The 17,825-nt window shown below is 35.4% G+C and overlaps 1 protein-coding gene across 1 annotated transcript in view; it reads right to left on the bottom strand.

Annotated features, from left to right (window-relative positions):
* Positions 1–17,825, bottom strand: part of DNAJC1 (DnaJ heat shock protein family (Hsp40) member C1) — a 108,903-nt gene that overhangs the window by 44,866 nt on the left and 46,212 nt on the right. Inside the window, exons 6-7 of the mRNA XM_082298944.1 lie at positions 17,242–17,335; positions 7,719–7,809 (exon numbers count right to left, since the gene is read on the bottom strand). Of these exons, the coding sequence (XP_082155070.1) occupies positions 7,719–7,809; positions 17,242–17,335 (185 nt within the window). The remainder of the gene's footprint in view (positions 1–7,718; positions 7,810–17,241; positions 17,336–17,825) is intronic.

The following is a 17,825-nucleotide window of genomic DNA, read 5'->3' as shown; positions in this document are numbered from 1 at the left end:
ACCCTATCAGCTACTGCTTACTAATTTTCCCTCTCAAAATATGCAAATAGTTAAAGCCTGAATACTTCTAACCAACATTTAAAAATGAAGAGCATAGCCTGAAATAGGTCATCCAGGCTCTCACTGAAGTTTTGGATGTAATTCTGTAACTATTTCCAGAGGACACTGTGCTCCACTTTAAAATGAGGTATCAAAGACAGTATCTAGGCTTTCTTCAGGCAGTTAAGTGACAGAGGAAGACCTAACATAGATAAGACACCTTGCTGTTTGCTGACTATCAAAGGAACAAGAAATCCCACCTAGAGAAGATGGCTGTACAACCTCAAACAAGCACTCAACCAGAATTAAAAAAACCTTATCTCTACTGTCTCCCGTGCATATACAAAAAGATGAAGGAGTTCAGCATATCTCTTAATACCTTACTTAATACAATGGCTGTCATATTGAATTAAAAAAAAATAAATAGAATTGAAGTCACAGCACCTTTGACATAGGGCTCCCAATAACCCATCAAGAACAGTTTCATCTCAGAATTTTCAAAGCCACTTTTTAGAACAAGAAAGCACATAAAAGCAGTTTAATGGTAACATCTTTAAGGATTTTAGACAGAGGAAGTTAAGAAGTTATGTTTAGCAGTATGAAGCCTCAACTTAAGGCAGCCAAGCACTGGTGCTCTTTCAGGTGAATATGGAAAAAGCAAAACAGATTACTGGAACTATTTCGCCCAAAAAGTAGAAGTCCACAGGACACACTCAGGAAGAAAATCTCCCTCTTTTGTGTTATCTTTTCACTATCAGCAATTCAATTGGCAGCCTAAAAGACACTTCCAACCTCACTGGGCACTTTGCCCTGAAGAGAATACGGATCAGGTTTTCCAAATAGTAGATGATGCCTAGACAGCTGAATCTTGTATCTGCTAAGGCTTGACAGACAGCCAGGAAGTTGGTGCAGCTACCCACCACCATGACCTAAAGTAAGGATGTGTTTGATCGTGCTGACAGTAGTGACAACTGCAGCCGTGATTCAGAGTTCTGAAATACAAGTGTTCCCTTAATATTCAGTGTCATTTTCTAAAGGTGCTGGTTTTAGGCCATCCACTGTAACAGAACAGGCTTTTAAAAGACATTTTTCTCCTCCAGTCTCAAATATTGTTTTAGTATTGTTACACACAAACCTAACTAAAATGCAGGAAAAACATAAAAAATTTTAGATAGAAAAGATTTCCTAGGTTCCTCTCAGTTCTGTGATAGCATGCTCAGTGTCCGCCAGAGACCCAGCCAGACCACTGTGCCCTGTGTGGGCACCAATATATATATATTCACTATAATCAGAGTTACTGGCACTTGTACAACTAAACACAAGGGAGAGAAAACAATCTTGGTAAAAACAGAGCCTGACTTCAACAGGGTAAATGAAAAGCTTACTCTCATTACTATTTTCTGGGAACATTATGTACTTTAATTGCCAAATTATAGTGCAGTAACGTTTTTAGTTTATTAACTAGAATTTTAAAAATAGGCAACAGCAGCAAGTAAATGGAATCCAAGATCATAAGCACAATGGAAATTGTTTGGTATCTGCCATTCCAACATAAACTGATCAGTGTTTTACAAGATTCGTAACTTTTAGAGAGTTCTAGTCCTTTTTAGCAGAAGGAATTTTGTTTTATCATTTGCTCAATTCATACTGCAAAAATGCTAATTTTCTATGAGTATTTTCCACCTTTAGAACTAACAAGTTCTTCACCAAAAGAATAAAATGAACTGTGTATTTAACAACAGTTAAAAACAGAGATATGCAGCTATGTCCCCTATGTATGAACAGCATATAAACACCTATCACTGGGATGCCCAGACTTTAACAGGTAACAATTAGCTAACTCTCCTAAAGTACAGAATTTCATGTTTCTAAAGGCCTCCAATCCTATTCTTCTACTGGCTATACATTTTACTAGTTTATGGTGCCATGATCTGGGTTTTGAAGTCTGATTAATTACTTGCACATAATCAGATACTTTGATCTTCCTCGTTAGTTCTTCCACCTTGCTACCACATTAATTTTATCAGCAGCAGAATTAATAGTATCTGGCTAGTAGCTATTTCCTTTAAGATACATCAGCTGTCAGATAAGGAATCAGCTAGACTTTTTGGATCAAGTGCCATGTAATAAAACAGTGATGCTTTTTCCGTAAAAAGTATCAGTGGTCCTGTATTTTAAAGTTTTCAGAAAAAATTATATTGATTTTACATGTTAGCTGATGTAAACATAAAGAACTCAGAGTATTTTTACACAGAAAAAAGCAACTGCTTCATAGAGGAAGAAATAAAACCAAAACTAAGCACTGAACTTCTGCAAAGAAATTACAACACATCAAGTCATAGCTACCTCTCTCTGCAAAGGCTTCTAAGCTTTACGCATGAACAAGAATTAACAGAAAATACAGTCATAAAAAGACAGTGATATCTTGAAAATCAAAGGGACAAACTGCCTCATATCTCATGCATTAGTAAGCAAGAAATACAACCACACAAAAAGGTAGACAGCAAACATCTTTTTGGCAAATTAGTAAGATACTGCACTGAGGTCTCTTTTTTCAACACATTTCACTTACCTATGTAACTATGAAAGACAACCAAAGCATTTACAGCATTCAAATTTGTTGAAAACATGACAAAAGAAAAATTCACTTACACATACAGTAACACAGTCAGACAGAGCACAAAGAACCCAGAATTCCAGAAAAAAAAAATTGTACTAAGGTTTTGACAGTCTATTGAAAAAATGGAGCAAATTATGCTCAATATCAATGCAAATATGGGGCAAACACACACATGCTTTAAAAAAGTGCACATATCTATACTCAAAATAAAGTCAATGGGATTATATGACTACATCAAGAATTAGAGACCAGATATATACTGGGACGTACAAGCTAGTTTATTTTTGAGCAAACTGACTAAAGACATGCCCAGGGACGAATGCATCCTCAGCTACAAAAAATTTCTCACAAGCTGTAGCTTTTTATGACTTTCATCTTTTTTTCTGAGTATCTACCCTTCCCAAAACTTCCAATTCCCCCAAAATACAAAAGGGTTAGAAACAAGGCTCCAATATTTGAGAGCTAATTTGCCTTCCAACAAACATATAATGAAGCATGCACGCCTCTCTCAAAAGAGCCTCATGCACTGTATGTTTGCGGAATATTTTCCATAAAGTCTGAAGCAAGTTTTGTGGGAAGAGGTATCATACAAGCCTAGTTGAAACAACTGGGAAAAATACACAAGCTTGAAAGTTCAAAATCCTTTCAGCAGGCCTGCCAAAACAATCAGTGAAATGGATGATACATAGTTTGCCATAATTAGGCTTCAGAGGTAACAATTAAGTGATCAGAACATTCACACCCACACCAACCAAAAAAGCATGCATTGCATAAATTAATTTTCTCTGAACCTGCCTGTCAGCAAATCATTACTGAGCAGCCATGTCAACACTGCATTTTGGCAGGGATTAATACTAAACAAAATTACTCAATATATTTATCAATTATTTGGAAGTAAAAGGAAAGTCACCTTCAGTATAGTGCTAGATTCCATCAATTTGGCCCAAATGGCTCACAGTGAAGAGGAAAGCACAGGAAGAAGTAGGAACATGGAGTGGCTGGTATCAAATCAAATCAAAAGCATTTTTGAAAATTACACAGTTAAAGGCCTTATACCATATCTGCACTTAGGAGGGACTTTGGGCAAGGAACCTTTGATATCAGGGCTTGTAGTTATGGTGGACAAGCAATCTGAAACGAGCCATCAGAGCAATGGGAACTAATGTGATTCTGTAATAACCACAGAAGAAACATGATTTTATAATCAAAAGATGACAAACTTTAGAACTCTATACACAAACCCAGGGCACAATACTTCTAGCTACACTGCAAAACTAAATCGAATACAGAAGATCCACAGAAATTAAGGGCTCAAGAAAGGCTTTATATTAAGAAAACCTGAAGATAAATAAAATTTTTTTTAGGCACAGACATGCTAATAATGAACAACTGAAAGCTACACCTGGGGAAATCCATACTGAAATTAGGATATAACTATATAAGAGTAAAATTAATTATCAGAACAAACCATGAAGAACAGAAGGCATCTCAAGGTTTACTGATCAATGTCAGTAATGTATCTTGAGTAACAAGGAAGCGCAAAGCTGAAGTGTACCACTGGTACAAGTCAAACAAGACAAGTCAGGAGAATCAGTATTTTTCACCAATTTTCACCTGTAAGAGTCTGAAATAAACCCATTACACTAAATGACCTAATGATGTCTCCTATCCCTAGGTTTCACGAAACAATATAAAAAGCTACCCAAGCAGCATGCTGTGTTCCAAGTTGTCAGGAAAGGGTGACCAACCAAGCCTAACCAAACCTGATCAAACGTATTAAAGGTTTCACTAAAGCTCTGGATATTTGGTGGCAGATACTTGGGTAAGAGTGCTAAAAGATCCTATAGAGAGACATAAATACCACATCATAAAAGTCCAACACAGAAAGGCAGCTCATCAAGCAGCCATAGGGCTCATAACTTCATACCTCAGTTAAAGCCTGAATGATGGGGGTAAAGAAAAAGCAGAAAAACCCACATACTATTCAACATGGTTTATAACTAGAAACAAAACAGTTTCTTGCCATAGATTGTTCCACATGCCTTGTGCATCATGGCAAGAATTCTGAATTTACAATGCAAATATATTTTGTAACTGGGATGCCAGTAAAGAGCTCACCTGCAATACTTAGCAGGCACCATTTTTTAAAAAAGGCATATTTTAAAAATGAATTTAAGTCTTCATACTGAATGTCAGGGAAAACAAGCTAAGAAGAATGGAAAGTAAGAACTGCCAAGGTTAAGTATAAAGAAAGAAAAACAGATGTGTTTCCCCCCAAAATGGACATCACTGAAAGAAGTACTCTATGCCAAAAAGAGCTTGAGAAGTGCTGGAATTTGTCCTGATAACTACTCAAACCTTGATATTTAAATTTAAAAACTGAGTCATCTGTCCTGATTGTATGCCTATGTCATCTTAGTTTAATAATGCTTATTCAGTGCAGCTAATACCTACTGTACTTTCCATCTCGTGACTACAAAGAACAGGGCTATCCATTGTGAAAGAACCATTCCCTGATGCAGGGATCACACACGTGACACAACAGAAGGTGAAGTTGGAATAAAGTTTATTAATTAAAGCACTTCCATTTAAAAATAAAATTTTGTGTTCTGACATCTAAATGTGGAAAATGCATCAGAAGATGTAATGCAAAACCATTTCTACTTTTGTCCCTAAAATACACAGCTGTCTGTAATTCCATACAAAACTGTATTTCCTAGAAACGTAAGACTGTATTGTAAGTTGTTCTATTTTTGTAGGTAAAGTCGCTATATTTTATTAAGGTAGTAATCACAGTTTTGAATGGATTGAGAAGTGATAAGAAACACTGCAAAAGTGCCAGAAAAATAAATCAAAACTGTATAATATTGACTTACCAAGAAATAATTTTTTCACACTCCTTCCCAAAAATAGAACTTTAATGACATCTCAATACTGTCCTCTCTTTCCTATTTAGCAAATTATATTTTCCTCCTCCAGTACCCTACTCCTGTTTTAGTTCAAGCTGCCTACAAAATACTGCACAGTTTCAGCAGGAGAGCACACAGACAAGGGGGCAAACTAGCAATTAGGGCATGAAAAAACAAGCACTGTAAAACAGCTATTGCTAATCAGCATGAGATATGTTTACTCAATTAAATAGATGGAACCTTTATTAAGACCTTGCATCCCAGGGATGGTGTCTAAAATTAAGAAGAATGGGGGCAAACAAAATGCACATTTGGTGATTTACAACCTTTCTACGCTAATTGTGAAGTGACAACACAGAGCAACATAATGAAATAAGCAAATTTAGCAGATGCTTTGCATGCAAGCTTCAGGAAAAAATGATACAAATTTTTTTGCCTACAGTAACATGGATGCATCTCTTGTTCCTCTCTTGGGCGTCTTATTTATTAAAAAAAAGGTAACTGACAGCTCATTCTGCTGCCCAGCTACAGCACTGCTATGGCTGACCAAATAATTCCATGCCAAATATCACTCTGCTAATTACAGGTGTTGATTCTCAATCCTCCTTGCTCCCTGCCAGCAAGCCTACAAGGGGAGGGCAGGAGACTGGTGAGGACTGGCCCCTGCTCACACAAGTGACACTGGGTCACCTGGCAGACATGGGAGTCATGCCGTGGTGCACCCAGCAGCATGACAGGGAATATGGTGGTGCTTCTCTGGGAGGTCAGGGGTGACCTGGAAGGCCAAACTCGCCAAACTTGTGCCTCTCAGGGGTGGGCACTACTAATGGAGGTAACAAAAAAAAAAAAAAAAAAGTGACTCTCACAACACACCTGGCAGCAGGGAAATACTGAAAAGTTTACACGTGGCCTTTCAATGACACACAGGAACGTGCACACTATGATTTTCATGACTTTATACTTTCATTTGCACTTCAGTTTTCAAAAACTAGTCCTTCTAAAACAGTAGTTCACAGATTTCAATGAGGAATGCATGCCAGCTATTTTGAAAAATAGCAATACATTACTATCTGACAATTTAACAAGTTTTTAATAACCCAAGTCAAGACCCTTTTCAAGGGCCCATTTTGTGGTAGGTATCTCAAACATAATGGCAGGCCTTCCTAACAAGCATTAAATGCACTATTTTGCTAGATTTGGCCTGGGTCCATGATGCTCACTGAGGTGCTGAATGTTATCCATTTTCCTAAAATAGATTCAGTTACAGATAAGTTGGGAATTATTGCTGGAACTGTATCTCTTCACAGATTTTACAAAATTAAGCTATTTTGTAAATATAAATAATGCAGCTGTATTATAAATACCTAAAGGCTTATGCATATTCCAAGCTAGTAAATTATCACAAAGCACTCAATGCACTTGTCAGAATAAAGGAACTTAAAAGCATGCACTTAAGTACAGTAAATAAAGCAAGCATGCACATACAAACATGGACAAAAAATTGTTAAAACTGTCTCCAGAAGAGGGTAGGTTTAATCATTGTCAAAAGCAAATAACTGAAAGAAGAAAAGGAAAAGTCACCTATAATTATTCTGAATACTTTATTAGAGGAAATATTAATTGCCTTCTCTGGTCTTTTTTAAGAATATAAAGACTTTAAAGCATTTATTTCAACAATAGCATGAATCCATCTGTGAAGTCTGCATCCATGCTTTTGGAAATTCAAATTATTGTCACTTGCTATCACAAAAATCAACTCAATATGCACAAAAGAATTATTAAACACATTATTTAGAAAAATATTTACAAACACCAAGAATACAAAAATGCTCAAAAACCCAAGAGGACACTTCTGAAAATGTATAGTATATTTGAGATCTTCCCCTCCCGTAAGGCAACATTTCTAGCAAAGTATGTTCTTCTTGCTACAACATAACTGACCACCTGAGTTCTATGTTTCTATAGGAACAAACCAGCAGCCTACTGCAAAATTAGCCACAAAATTAAAATCTTACTTAAATTTAACAGCAGTAGAGAAATATATAAAGCATGTATTTTAGAAGATTATAAAAATGTTTGCTCATATACATCCAGTGTAGAAGGTATATCATATTACATCTTTGTTTATTAAGACAGTGGTAAAAACTCACTCTGAAGTGTTTCAAGTTCAGCCTTAGCCAGGGCATCTTCTTTCGCCTTCATTTTTGTTTCTTTATATTCTACATATAATTGTCTGGCATCCTTTAAGAAAATGTTGCAATGGCATTAGCATCCTTATACAAACAAGTAATTGCAATGGCTCTGATTTAAGTTCTCACTTAACCTCACCAAAAAAAAAATTAAGATGTATTCGTTTCCTGGAGTTACAGCAATTTTCAGTCTAAAACACAGAATTTGTGTAATAAAGGTTCAAATGTCATACCGTTGATATTATAGACTGCGATGCTCATTGACAGCCTGAAAAGCGAAATGGTTAGAGAAAGCACCTACAGCTTTGCAGAGACCATGTACCACTTTGCTGAAATCAGCAATCTGGAAGTTCAGGAGAGAAAAGTTTTCAATTAGTGTAGTGTGTGCAGGGACAAACAAAGGCAATTGCTAGGCAGCAATCACCTTAATATGAACCCATTAACGTAACACTAACTGTATTTTCCAAAGTGTTCCCCCCCTTTTTTTTTTAACCAACTTCTACACTGCTATTAAAAGTGTTGAAAATAATATAGTTCTTTTTTTTCCAAGGATTAGATTTTAATTTGAAGTCTATAAAGCAAATGTACACATGAAACTAGAAGTCCTGTCACACATATGCCACACCTTTCCAAAATCTGATGAATGAGTAATTACAGATTTCTGTTGAAAGCTTTCCAATACGAACAACCAGACTGCTGAAGTAAGAACTATGGAGAGTTTTCTTACTCTCACCAGTTTAAGAGATTTCTATACTCATTCAAAAACAAGGAATCTATAATAGAAATGCTGAAATAGAGAAACTGTTATTTATCTTTATCAAGCATGCAGAATGTCTATTGTACTATATAAAAATTAGTTACAGTATTAGATAGACCTAATCTCAGTTCTTTTTACCCAAAAATACTTTTTGGTGTGATTACACTAACAGTTCCACTTTTTACAGATAAAGGTTGATTTAAATTTGAATGTAGAATGTATTGTAAAATGCTAGTAAATATTTTTTATAATTTCAACTATATTTGAACAAAACCTGGTATCATCAATATGAAATAAGACACCTTGAGAAATCTTGAAAAGAAAAATCTGCACTAAGAAGTCATTATCACTGCCTCTAATGGTAGAAATCATCCCATTCTTCCTGCAAAGATACAACAGTTGTTCTTCATGTTACACCTGCATCTACCCTTTCAAAGATACTTGAGGGAGGTAGCAAAACACATGACAGGAATTGTGACCAAGCTCTGAGCAGAGCTTTGTAATGGGTTGGAGCCATCTCATAGATACAAGTCACCACACTTGAAGAACAACTCTGACAAAATCCCATAAAAGATCAGTAAAGTTCTACCTCCTTCCAAAACACCTCTTCTTACTCTCTATTTATGTTTTTTTTACACTCGGTACAGGAAATGGAAAGTTATAATTTTTGCCAGTTTTATGTAGGAAATCTCTGCACAGAAAAGTAATTTTAAAGGTTTACATAACTTTTTGCTTCTGGAACATAACAGAAGAGAGCATCTTACATGCTAACAGCATTAGGATTGGGGAAAAGGGGATTTTTTTAGTAGAGTTGTGGCTAAAAAAAAAGTGTAGTTACAGGAGGACTAGCATTAACAGCAGATATGTACACCTTAAGAAGACATATTTGAATGACAAAATTAGGATTAGCACTGGTTCACTTTTTGGTTTACCTGAAATAAGAATTCCCTACCACACTGGAAACTTTCCTTATACTCTTGAGGTTTGGCCTACTTGCAAAATTAAGAAACAGACACCACCATAAATGCAATAGTACATTTCTGCTGTGAGTTTGAGACATTTGGGTTGTGTGGCATACACAGGACTCAGACTTAGGGATATCCAAAAAACACTTTTGTTTAAGGCTATGATTCCAAAATGCCTACAATTAACTGGCATTTAAATTTAACCCATTTGACACTGAAAGCCAATATATGATGCTAAATTCTGGTGTAAAATCCATTATTGCTTGTGGGATCTCCAGACAGCAGGCACTAGGGGGTAACTGTCAATCTCTCCAGCACGTCAATCACAGAACAATTGGAAATGTGGCTCAGATGAAAATGAGACACAATAGCTGAACAACAAAGAAAACTAGTCAGAAGCACGTAAATGAAATTTGGTAGTATTGTTGCTTTATAGATATAGAATGGATTATCACTACAAATGGAGTAATATGCAGGTAACAAAAGCAACATCAGTCTTTTATCTTATCAGTAAGATTATTATGGCTAGTACCATAATAACAAAAAAAGGGGAGACTGCACATTTTGAAGCACACACAAATGTATACGTATAAAGAAAAGCAAAGGAAAAAACCAACAAAAAGCTCCATTCAAAATGGATTTTGAAGATTTGAAAATCAAATCCTTCCCACAAAAGCATAAGAATGGCTCTACAGGTTGTAAAGAAAAATAAAAAGGCATACCTCAGTAAAGACTTAAATCAGAGACACAAATTTTATGGGTATTAGACCTTACAGGTCAAAATGAAAAAACACTGGAAAACCATTTAACATAGGAAGTTCTTTGAAGAAAACTTCTGCCTTAATGTAAATAAGCCTCTTTAAATTTATTCTTCATTAGCTTTCAATCAGTCTAAATAGGAGTATCTGTTTTCAAGAATATTCAGTTTTGGTAGTTTAAGTATTTCAAAATAGATTTATGTTCAGATTTTTTACTTTTCCAAAGTGATAAATTTAAGCAGCCATTTTGTCTTAATACAAGTATTTTAGTGCCCTAAAGACACTGACAATATAGATACAGTCTCTTTCAATCTAATGCTCCTTCTCCAAGATTCAGCAATGATTTTATAGCTCAAAACATCAACATTTTATACTTAATGTACACTTCACCTTCAAGAGATAATAAACATAAGAAAAAGCAATATCTTTGTACGTCTGGGGTGGAAAGATACAGAGAAAAGAGACAAAAATACAAAGTTTGGAATGGTTCTAACTAAAACTCCACCTTACCGAATCAGAAATATTATGTTCTCATTTGCAGGAGTTTAAGATGTTTTCAAAAAGAACATGAGCACAAATACATTATTTCTTCTCACCATCAAAGCAGTATAACATGTAATTAGTTAAGCATAAAGAAGAGGGCTGATATATGCTGGTTTATTATGCTATAAATTCAAATATATACTTTCCAAAAAGGAACAGAATGAAAGAAGAATGTCTTGGAAATGCGAAATTCTGCTATTAGTATTTCTAAATTATATTTAAACAGCCACATATGGGAAGATCCTGTGACTACCCTCATATTTAATCACAAATAAGAATGACAAATACTGAACACTTCTTGAAAATATAGTTTCTTTCTTTATATCAGTATCGTCTCAATAAATTGAGATTGCCAAGACAAAGCTGAGCCTGAGTTATGCAGAAAGACAGAAAATCCTGTTACTGAACTTTCAAGGTTTTTTTTCCTTTGTTTGTTTTGGTGTTTGGGATCTTGGTTGGGGTTTTAGGTGGTTTTTTGTCTGTTGCTTTTAAATCAAGAGATACAGCATTTATTCAAACTGCACTAATTCTAGAAGAAAAAACTTCCATTCTCAGTAAGACTCAGTCATTTTGGCTTCTCCTTGACTTTAGGGGACGGTGACGAGGCTTTGCTGGTTTGTTTGCTTTGTGGTTTTGGGGTTTTCATTGTTTGGGTATTTTCCCCTTCAATAAATATTAAATCCTCCTGGCTTTCTGGTCTACCTCAAAAAAAATGGAGATCAGGAGAAAGAAAGCAAACGACTTGAAACAACTTGTTGTATGAGAATCTTCCTTTCAGATTTTGTGATAGAAACAGCTTCACATTTTAGTTCTTTGGGCACGGGACTGGTACAAACAAAATTCACAGTTAACTGAAAACTTTCTCAAAGGCATACTTAATATCAGTAGATTTAAATAATTTTCTTTGGACTAATTTTTATTACATCAAAAAATAAATACTTGTATGGAGCTATTGAACCAATTTTTTATCTTTTTGAGCACAGTATTACTGTATATAATTTATATTAAAAAGAGAGAAAAAAAGAGTTAAATTAAATTTACTCCACCAACCAACCTTCAATTTGCAATTTCTATGCAGTAAAAATTCCAGCCATTACACCACAGCAAAAATACTCTTTGGATGGGTTTCTGACCTAGTGATATCAATATATTATAGTAGGAAATAATGTTTAAAAAGAGTTGAACATTATGATTTATACTTCTCTTTGGCATTTTTACCTCTTTGCCTGAAGGCAATCTAGTAAATAAATAGGAATTACATTACTTCCTCCTTTATAATCAGAAAATCATGCTTTGCCTGTAGAATAATCCCAGGTGTGGGAAGGTTCTTCAGCTGTGTACAGCCTGTGGGCAGTTATGGTGTGGTTCCCAAGCCTCCCTGCACCATGTGACCAGCAGCTGGCTGTGCCACTGCAGTCTCTGCTGGGAATTCCATGTGCCCAGTGGTGAGACAAAGGCAGCCAGAAGGGGAAACAGAGGTCAGTGCTGCAAGGCCTCTCTGGGACCTATTTCACACCCCATACCACAGCAGACCAGTAGCATTAGTTGAGAGCCAGTATTGCCTCGTACAAACAAGCTACTCGCACTTGTGTGGTAGGACATGTAGACTTACAGGAAGTGATAGAAAGAAACTGCCACAGCACAGCAGGCAATTAAAAGCAAATTTCTTTACTGTCTTACATTTACTTAAAACTTTTAGTATTTTTTCAGCACATTTTTCCTTCAGAGCCTGTTAGACACAAGTTATTTTTGCTCACTTGCATACACTCAGAGTACTTGTTTTACCATCCGCTCTCCTCTGACCTGCTTCTAAGCTTCTAATTGACCTCAGGGTCAAGAGCTTCATCCTTACTTTGGTTCTCCCAACAGCTGCGAAATAGCAAGAAACAGAGCAAATGGGCAATCACTCGTGCCACACGTCCTACAATTGCCTGCTCCCCACAAATTATACCAACATTGGTGCTGTACAGTAAATTGGAACATGTCAAAACCCTGTAAAGCTGAGAAATACAGAGATATTTAACCCTACTGACATGAATAAATCCCTTTAAAAAAAAAAATCTTTTTTAAGGCATATGTGATTAAATGCAATAAATTTTGTTTTAATCTCACACAATTTTATATAAAGTCACATGTGAAGACAGAAACAACTCACAAATACATTCGCTGACCTAATCAAACGTTGCTTAGAAGCTAACTTGCCAAAGGAGATGCCCTGCTGGCAAAGCCTCTTGAGTTTAATGACACACTGCCAATCCGTTTAAGGCCAAAGCTGAACCATCTCTAAACAGGTGTTGAATTGTGATCATGGATTAAAAGAAAACCTGAGGAAAAACTGCCAAGAAATTAAACACCTCTGGGTCACTAGTTTGAATCTATTCCAGACTACTAAATCAGCTACAGTAATTACCATCTGGTAGTCTACATAAAAATAAATTACTGGCTTTTTTGTTTTAATTCACTTTGTGCTGCACAAAGGTCTTTATAAACACAAGTTTCAATTGTAATTGAAAGCTTTGTTGGTAATCTCACTAAGTTATACCCAGTGCAAGTATGTATTGAGCTTGAACTGCCTTCTCATTACTGGTGAGCCACCAGTCTCCCAACAGCTCACTGCGAGGGTGCGTGCACTACACCTACAAGATTACAGATACAAGAAGGAAACTTTATTTTCTTAACAAGAAACCATTTCTGTCCAAAACAAACAGAACTGCTTTCTGCTCTACTACCCTCAGGACAACAGCAGGCTCTTAATTCAGGCAGTGTAAAAATAAAGACATTCACTGCTAAACTTCACCACATCAGTGTGGAGGGAAAGTTGACAGGACCACTAAGAAACACACCTATCTTCTGTTTTCTGAAGGAAATATTTTGAAAAGAATAATTAAAACCATTTTTTTAAAAGACCACTTTTCTTAAGTTATATGTCCGGACATCAAAAAAAAAAAAAACAACAACCCTCTAGTCAGCTGGTTTTGGAATAAACTGCAATTTACTTATGGCAGTTCTCCCACAAAACATAAGTACACTTAACACAACTGTCTGTTCCGTACTGCATTTACAGTTTGAACTGAAATTCTTGCACACTACACATAGTTAGTTTATTTTATTCTAAGAAGAAATTTCAGATCTAATAATTTGGATTTTAATTTTAATTGAGTTTTCGGGGGGTTTTCTCCCCCCCCTTTTTTTTTTTAATATGTTGCCTTTTTCCAGGTCATTCTCATGAAAGCATTAACTAAAATGATCTTAGAAACACTTTTCATTCTTTTTCTATTTTTTTCTTAGCCTACATTACAAGAATTAAACTTGGTAATAGCCAATGTAATTTACACTCCACTTAACATTTCTTTCACAGCACTGATATTTGATTTATGATATACATTTTATGTATTTTTCTCCCTTTGCTTCTTCAAACAAACTTAAAAATGCTGTTTTCATCCCTAAATTTAACTAAACTCAATGTGTGGATATAAAAACCCATGTAGTTTCTCTCAAAATACAACTGTAAGCAGTTTAAAAAACCTGCTCATTTTCTTAGTTTCTCTCATCCTCCTCTCACACATTTTTCTTCCAGTTTCTTGACATAAAATGCAGGCTACAATAAAATGGCATAGGCCATCACAAGGGCATGCAAACAAAGCATTTTTCTTCAGTGAAGGCCCACCTTAATTATTTTAAGTGCCTCCTTCTGAAATCTGACATTTTGAAGGAAGAAGGGAAGTAGGAGAAAGACACTCAATTGGATAAATGAGAGCCAGGCATGAGCAGAAGCTCAGCAACCTGAATCCTCAGACACAGCTGCTGCAAGTAGAATACTCACACTAACAGGGATAGAGATGGATGCTAGTTAAAAAGAACTCAATACAAGAATGGATAAGAAGTTTCATTTGTAGCTGTTGTTTTGCTGTTATATTTGATATGTTTTGGGGCTTTTTAATGAAGTCTCCTCTGAGGAAGAACCTGCATCTGTTGCAGGCAGGTGCTTCTGTTTCATTAGTTTGAGGAAACAGTTCAGCTGTTCTACTGGCAGGGCTTTGAAAAACTCAATGGCAGAGCAACAGTCAGTTAAAAGTATTGCTAACTCTTCCCCATTCCTGTCCCAAACATTGTTCATTTAAATAAGGATGCATTTTTAGAAGTTCATCTACAATTGGATAAGTTGCAGCTGAATGACAGATTTTCAAAACAATTTGTTGGCTCTTAAATGACTGGAGAAATCATTTAGATTAAAACAATAAACAACTAAAATCTGTAGCATGCATCCTGATGTCAACTACTTGCAATACCACAAGTAACACCACTCAGTAGCTGTAGGATCCTTTTTCTTATGCCTTAGTGATTTCACTTATATTAAAAGCTTTAAGTACCCTGAAGTCTTAAGCCCGTGCATTATTGAAGAGAAAAGCACTTAGATTTAAAACAGGATCTCTGTACCAGGGTATAATCTGTATTACAAGTACAGATAACTTTTTGCTCTGTGTTGCTCATTAAGGCAGATCTTGCCAAGGTGTTAAATATACATCAAAATCAAAAAGAGCCCAGAGGTCTCTCTGTCCAGGTAGCTACAACATACCAGGTATCTTTTCAACTGTCATTTCAGAACACAGCTCCAACATGAGGTCACTGCTGCTCTTATGCTCTTCAGAAGAGGTGATACTTCTTTAAGTATTGTTAACTAATAAATAATAATAAGCTACAATAATTTATTTTAGTTACCTGGAATCCTGAATAGTTTTAACGTTGAAGATTATTTATGCTTTATTGCATTTTAACTCACATAACTAGCGGGTCGTGTCAAACAACAAAACAAACCCCGCAGTTAAGCAGTAGTGTCATTTACATATGGGCCAATTTACTCTAGAAACCCTATCTCTTTCCTTCCTCTTTGCTTCAAAGCTTTCCTGCTCTGAATTCCTCTACAACATGCTTCCCCTGCCACCAAAGCCCTGTTTGATGGTCTCCAGTTCTCCAGGAGTTACTGGGCAGCTTTTTTTCCAGTACTATTAACTTAAAGGAATAGGAATCCAAACCAGGGCTAAGTTCTACAGAGCACAAAACATCACTTTTGTTGTACGTTTTTTCTGCCAATTCTGACGGGCATAGGAGCTGCTTTTTGAACAGCAAACCTGAAACCTGTTATACTCACATAACACTACCTTAATATCATAAAAATTATACGAAGCCCATAAGAAGTTCTAATTTTAAATTATTCAGTAATCTTACTATATTGTGTGGTTTTTTAAATTTTACACTTAAAGCAAAAAGGAAAGTACTATTATTAAGAATAAAGTTTCAAAAATGCAGCAACAGAGTTTGCTGACCTTAATTATTTTCTGTCTCACTCACCTTGATGAGGAATGAATATTAAAGCTTAATTTGGACACAACAGTTGATTAATCACAATCAACTTGCTTTACAAATTTGCAAAAAGAAAGGTTTTTTTAATAAAACAGCCCCAAAGTTCTGATGGAATTTTTAAAAGAGAAAGAGATACTAACTTTTGCATCTGTTTTTAGGAAAAGTTAAAGGCTATAAAAATGGATGCTGAAAAACAAGACATTATTGCATTTATAACTTTTACAAGGGTTTTGCTAAGAGAGTAGGAATTATAACTATAGTTTTCTTCTAGCCTGAACACAGGCAAAACCCAAACATTGATGCCATTTCTACTACTTATACTTTAAAATTAATGCTCAATATTTCTGTAAACCAAAGTAAAATTCACTTTCCATTCCCTGATCCTTATTACCAGTGACAAAGGTATTAAAAACAATACAGTGTGTTCCAAGAAAAATGAAAAGAAAGAGCAGGTGATATTAAAAAAATTCTGGAACTGATCTGACAATACTTCCATTGGTTGAATACCAACTAAATTTTTACAGTTTATAGTATTAGATTAAAACATAACTATGAGCAAGTCTGCCACATTGATGTGGCATTGGTTTATAAACTACAACCATACCTTTGTTATTTTACCGTAGCAATTTCAGGTATCAATCAAATTAATCATTATCCAGTGAATTAAAGAAAGAAACTCCATCATAAAAGGTAATTTCACTGTTACCCCAAATTTAAATGGCATATTAAAATTTGCTATGGAAGTTCAGGATTTGCTGATTTGAGACCAAAGTACTTTTGTTAACGTCACTTAGAAAACATTGCTATTCCTAATCAGATGAATATATATCATCCCCCTCCCATCATTTATTCTTGTAGTTTTGCCTAACAGAAACTGCTTCCCTAGCACCATAAGATTAATATGCACTTAAAATACATTCATATTTCCATGAAGTTATGATATCAAATTTGCCTCCGAAGAGTAATTTTTATTTATATATACATATACATGCTGTGTTTGAGCCAAAAAATTAATTAAGAACAAGTGCTACACATCTGATTATGCATAATAACACCATCAAGAAAAATGAAGTAACACATTTTAACATCACTACTGTTACCTGGAATAACTGAGGTAAAGCTTTCACTGTGAGACAGAACCATATTCCCAGCTTGCATGGAAGTAAGTCATGCCACTGTGGTTTGTCCAGTACTCTGCAGTCAAATAAAATTGTAGGTTTTTCATTATTGCCACACAATTTCAAAGCCAGAACTTTCCCATTATCCTTTAAGATGATTAGCACTTGTCAACTCCCATAAAAATGTCTAACTACATAACAATAAAGATACATTTTAAACATTTAATTCAAAATACGTAACAGCTAACTTCTAATCACTGCTGTATTTTGATCTCCTAAAAGGACTTTCCCTCAAGAAAATAAATTCATAAGCCACATAATCACTTCAGTTTAAATAAAAAAAAACAAAACAAAAAACCACTCAAGCCTCAACCAAGTGTTCACAAGTGCTGACAACCAGATATGAAGACTGTAGCATAAACAAAACAATACATAAAAATTAATGTCATTTGCAGTTCACTAGGGCATTACTCACTGATGTCATCAGGAAAGACGACAGGCAGAATGGTCTCTGATCTCCATCCCTCATTGATCCAGTTCATGCCCCTGTTGTGTGAACTATTTAA

The sequence above is a fragment of the Coloeus monedula genome, assembly GCF_965178545.1.
Source record: "Coloeus monedula genome assembly, chromosome: 1".
Lineage (NCBI taxonomy): Eukaryota > Metazoa > Chordata > Aves > Passeriformes > Corvidae > Coloeus > Coloeus monedula.
The sequence above is the reverse complement of the archived record's forward strand: the minus strand, read 5'-3'. Positions and strand labels throughout refer to the sequence as shown.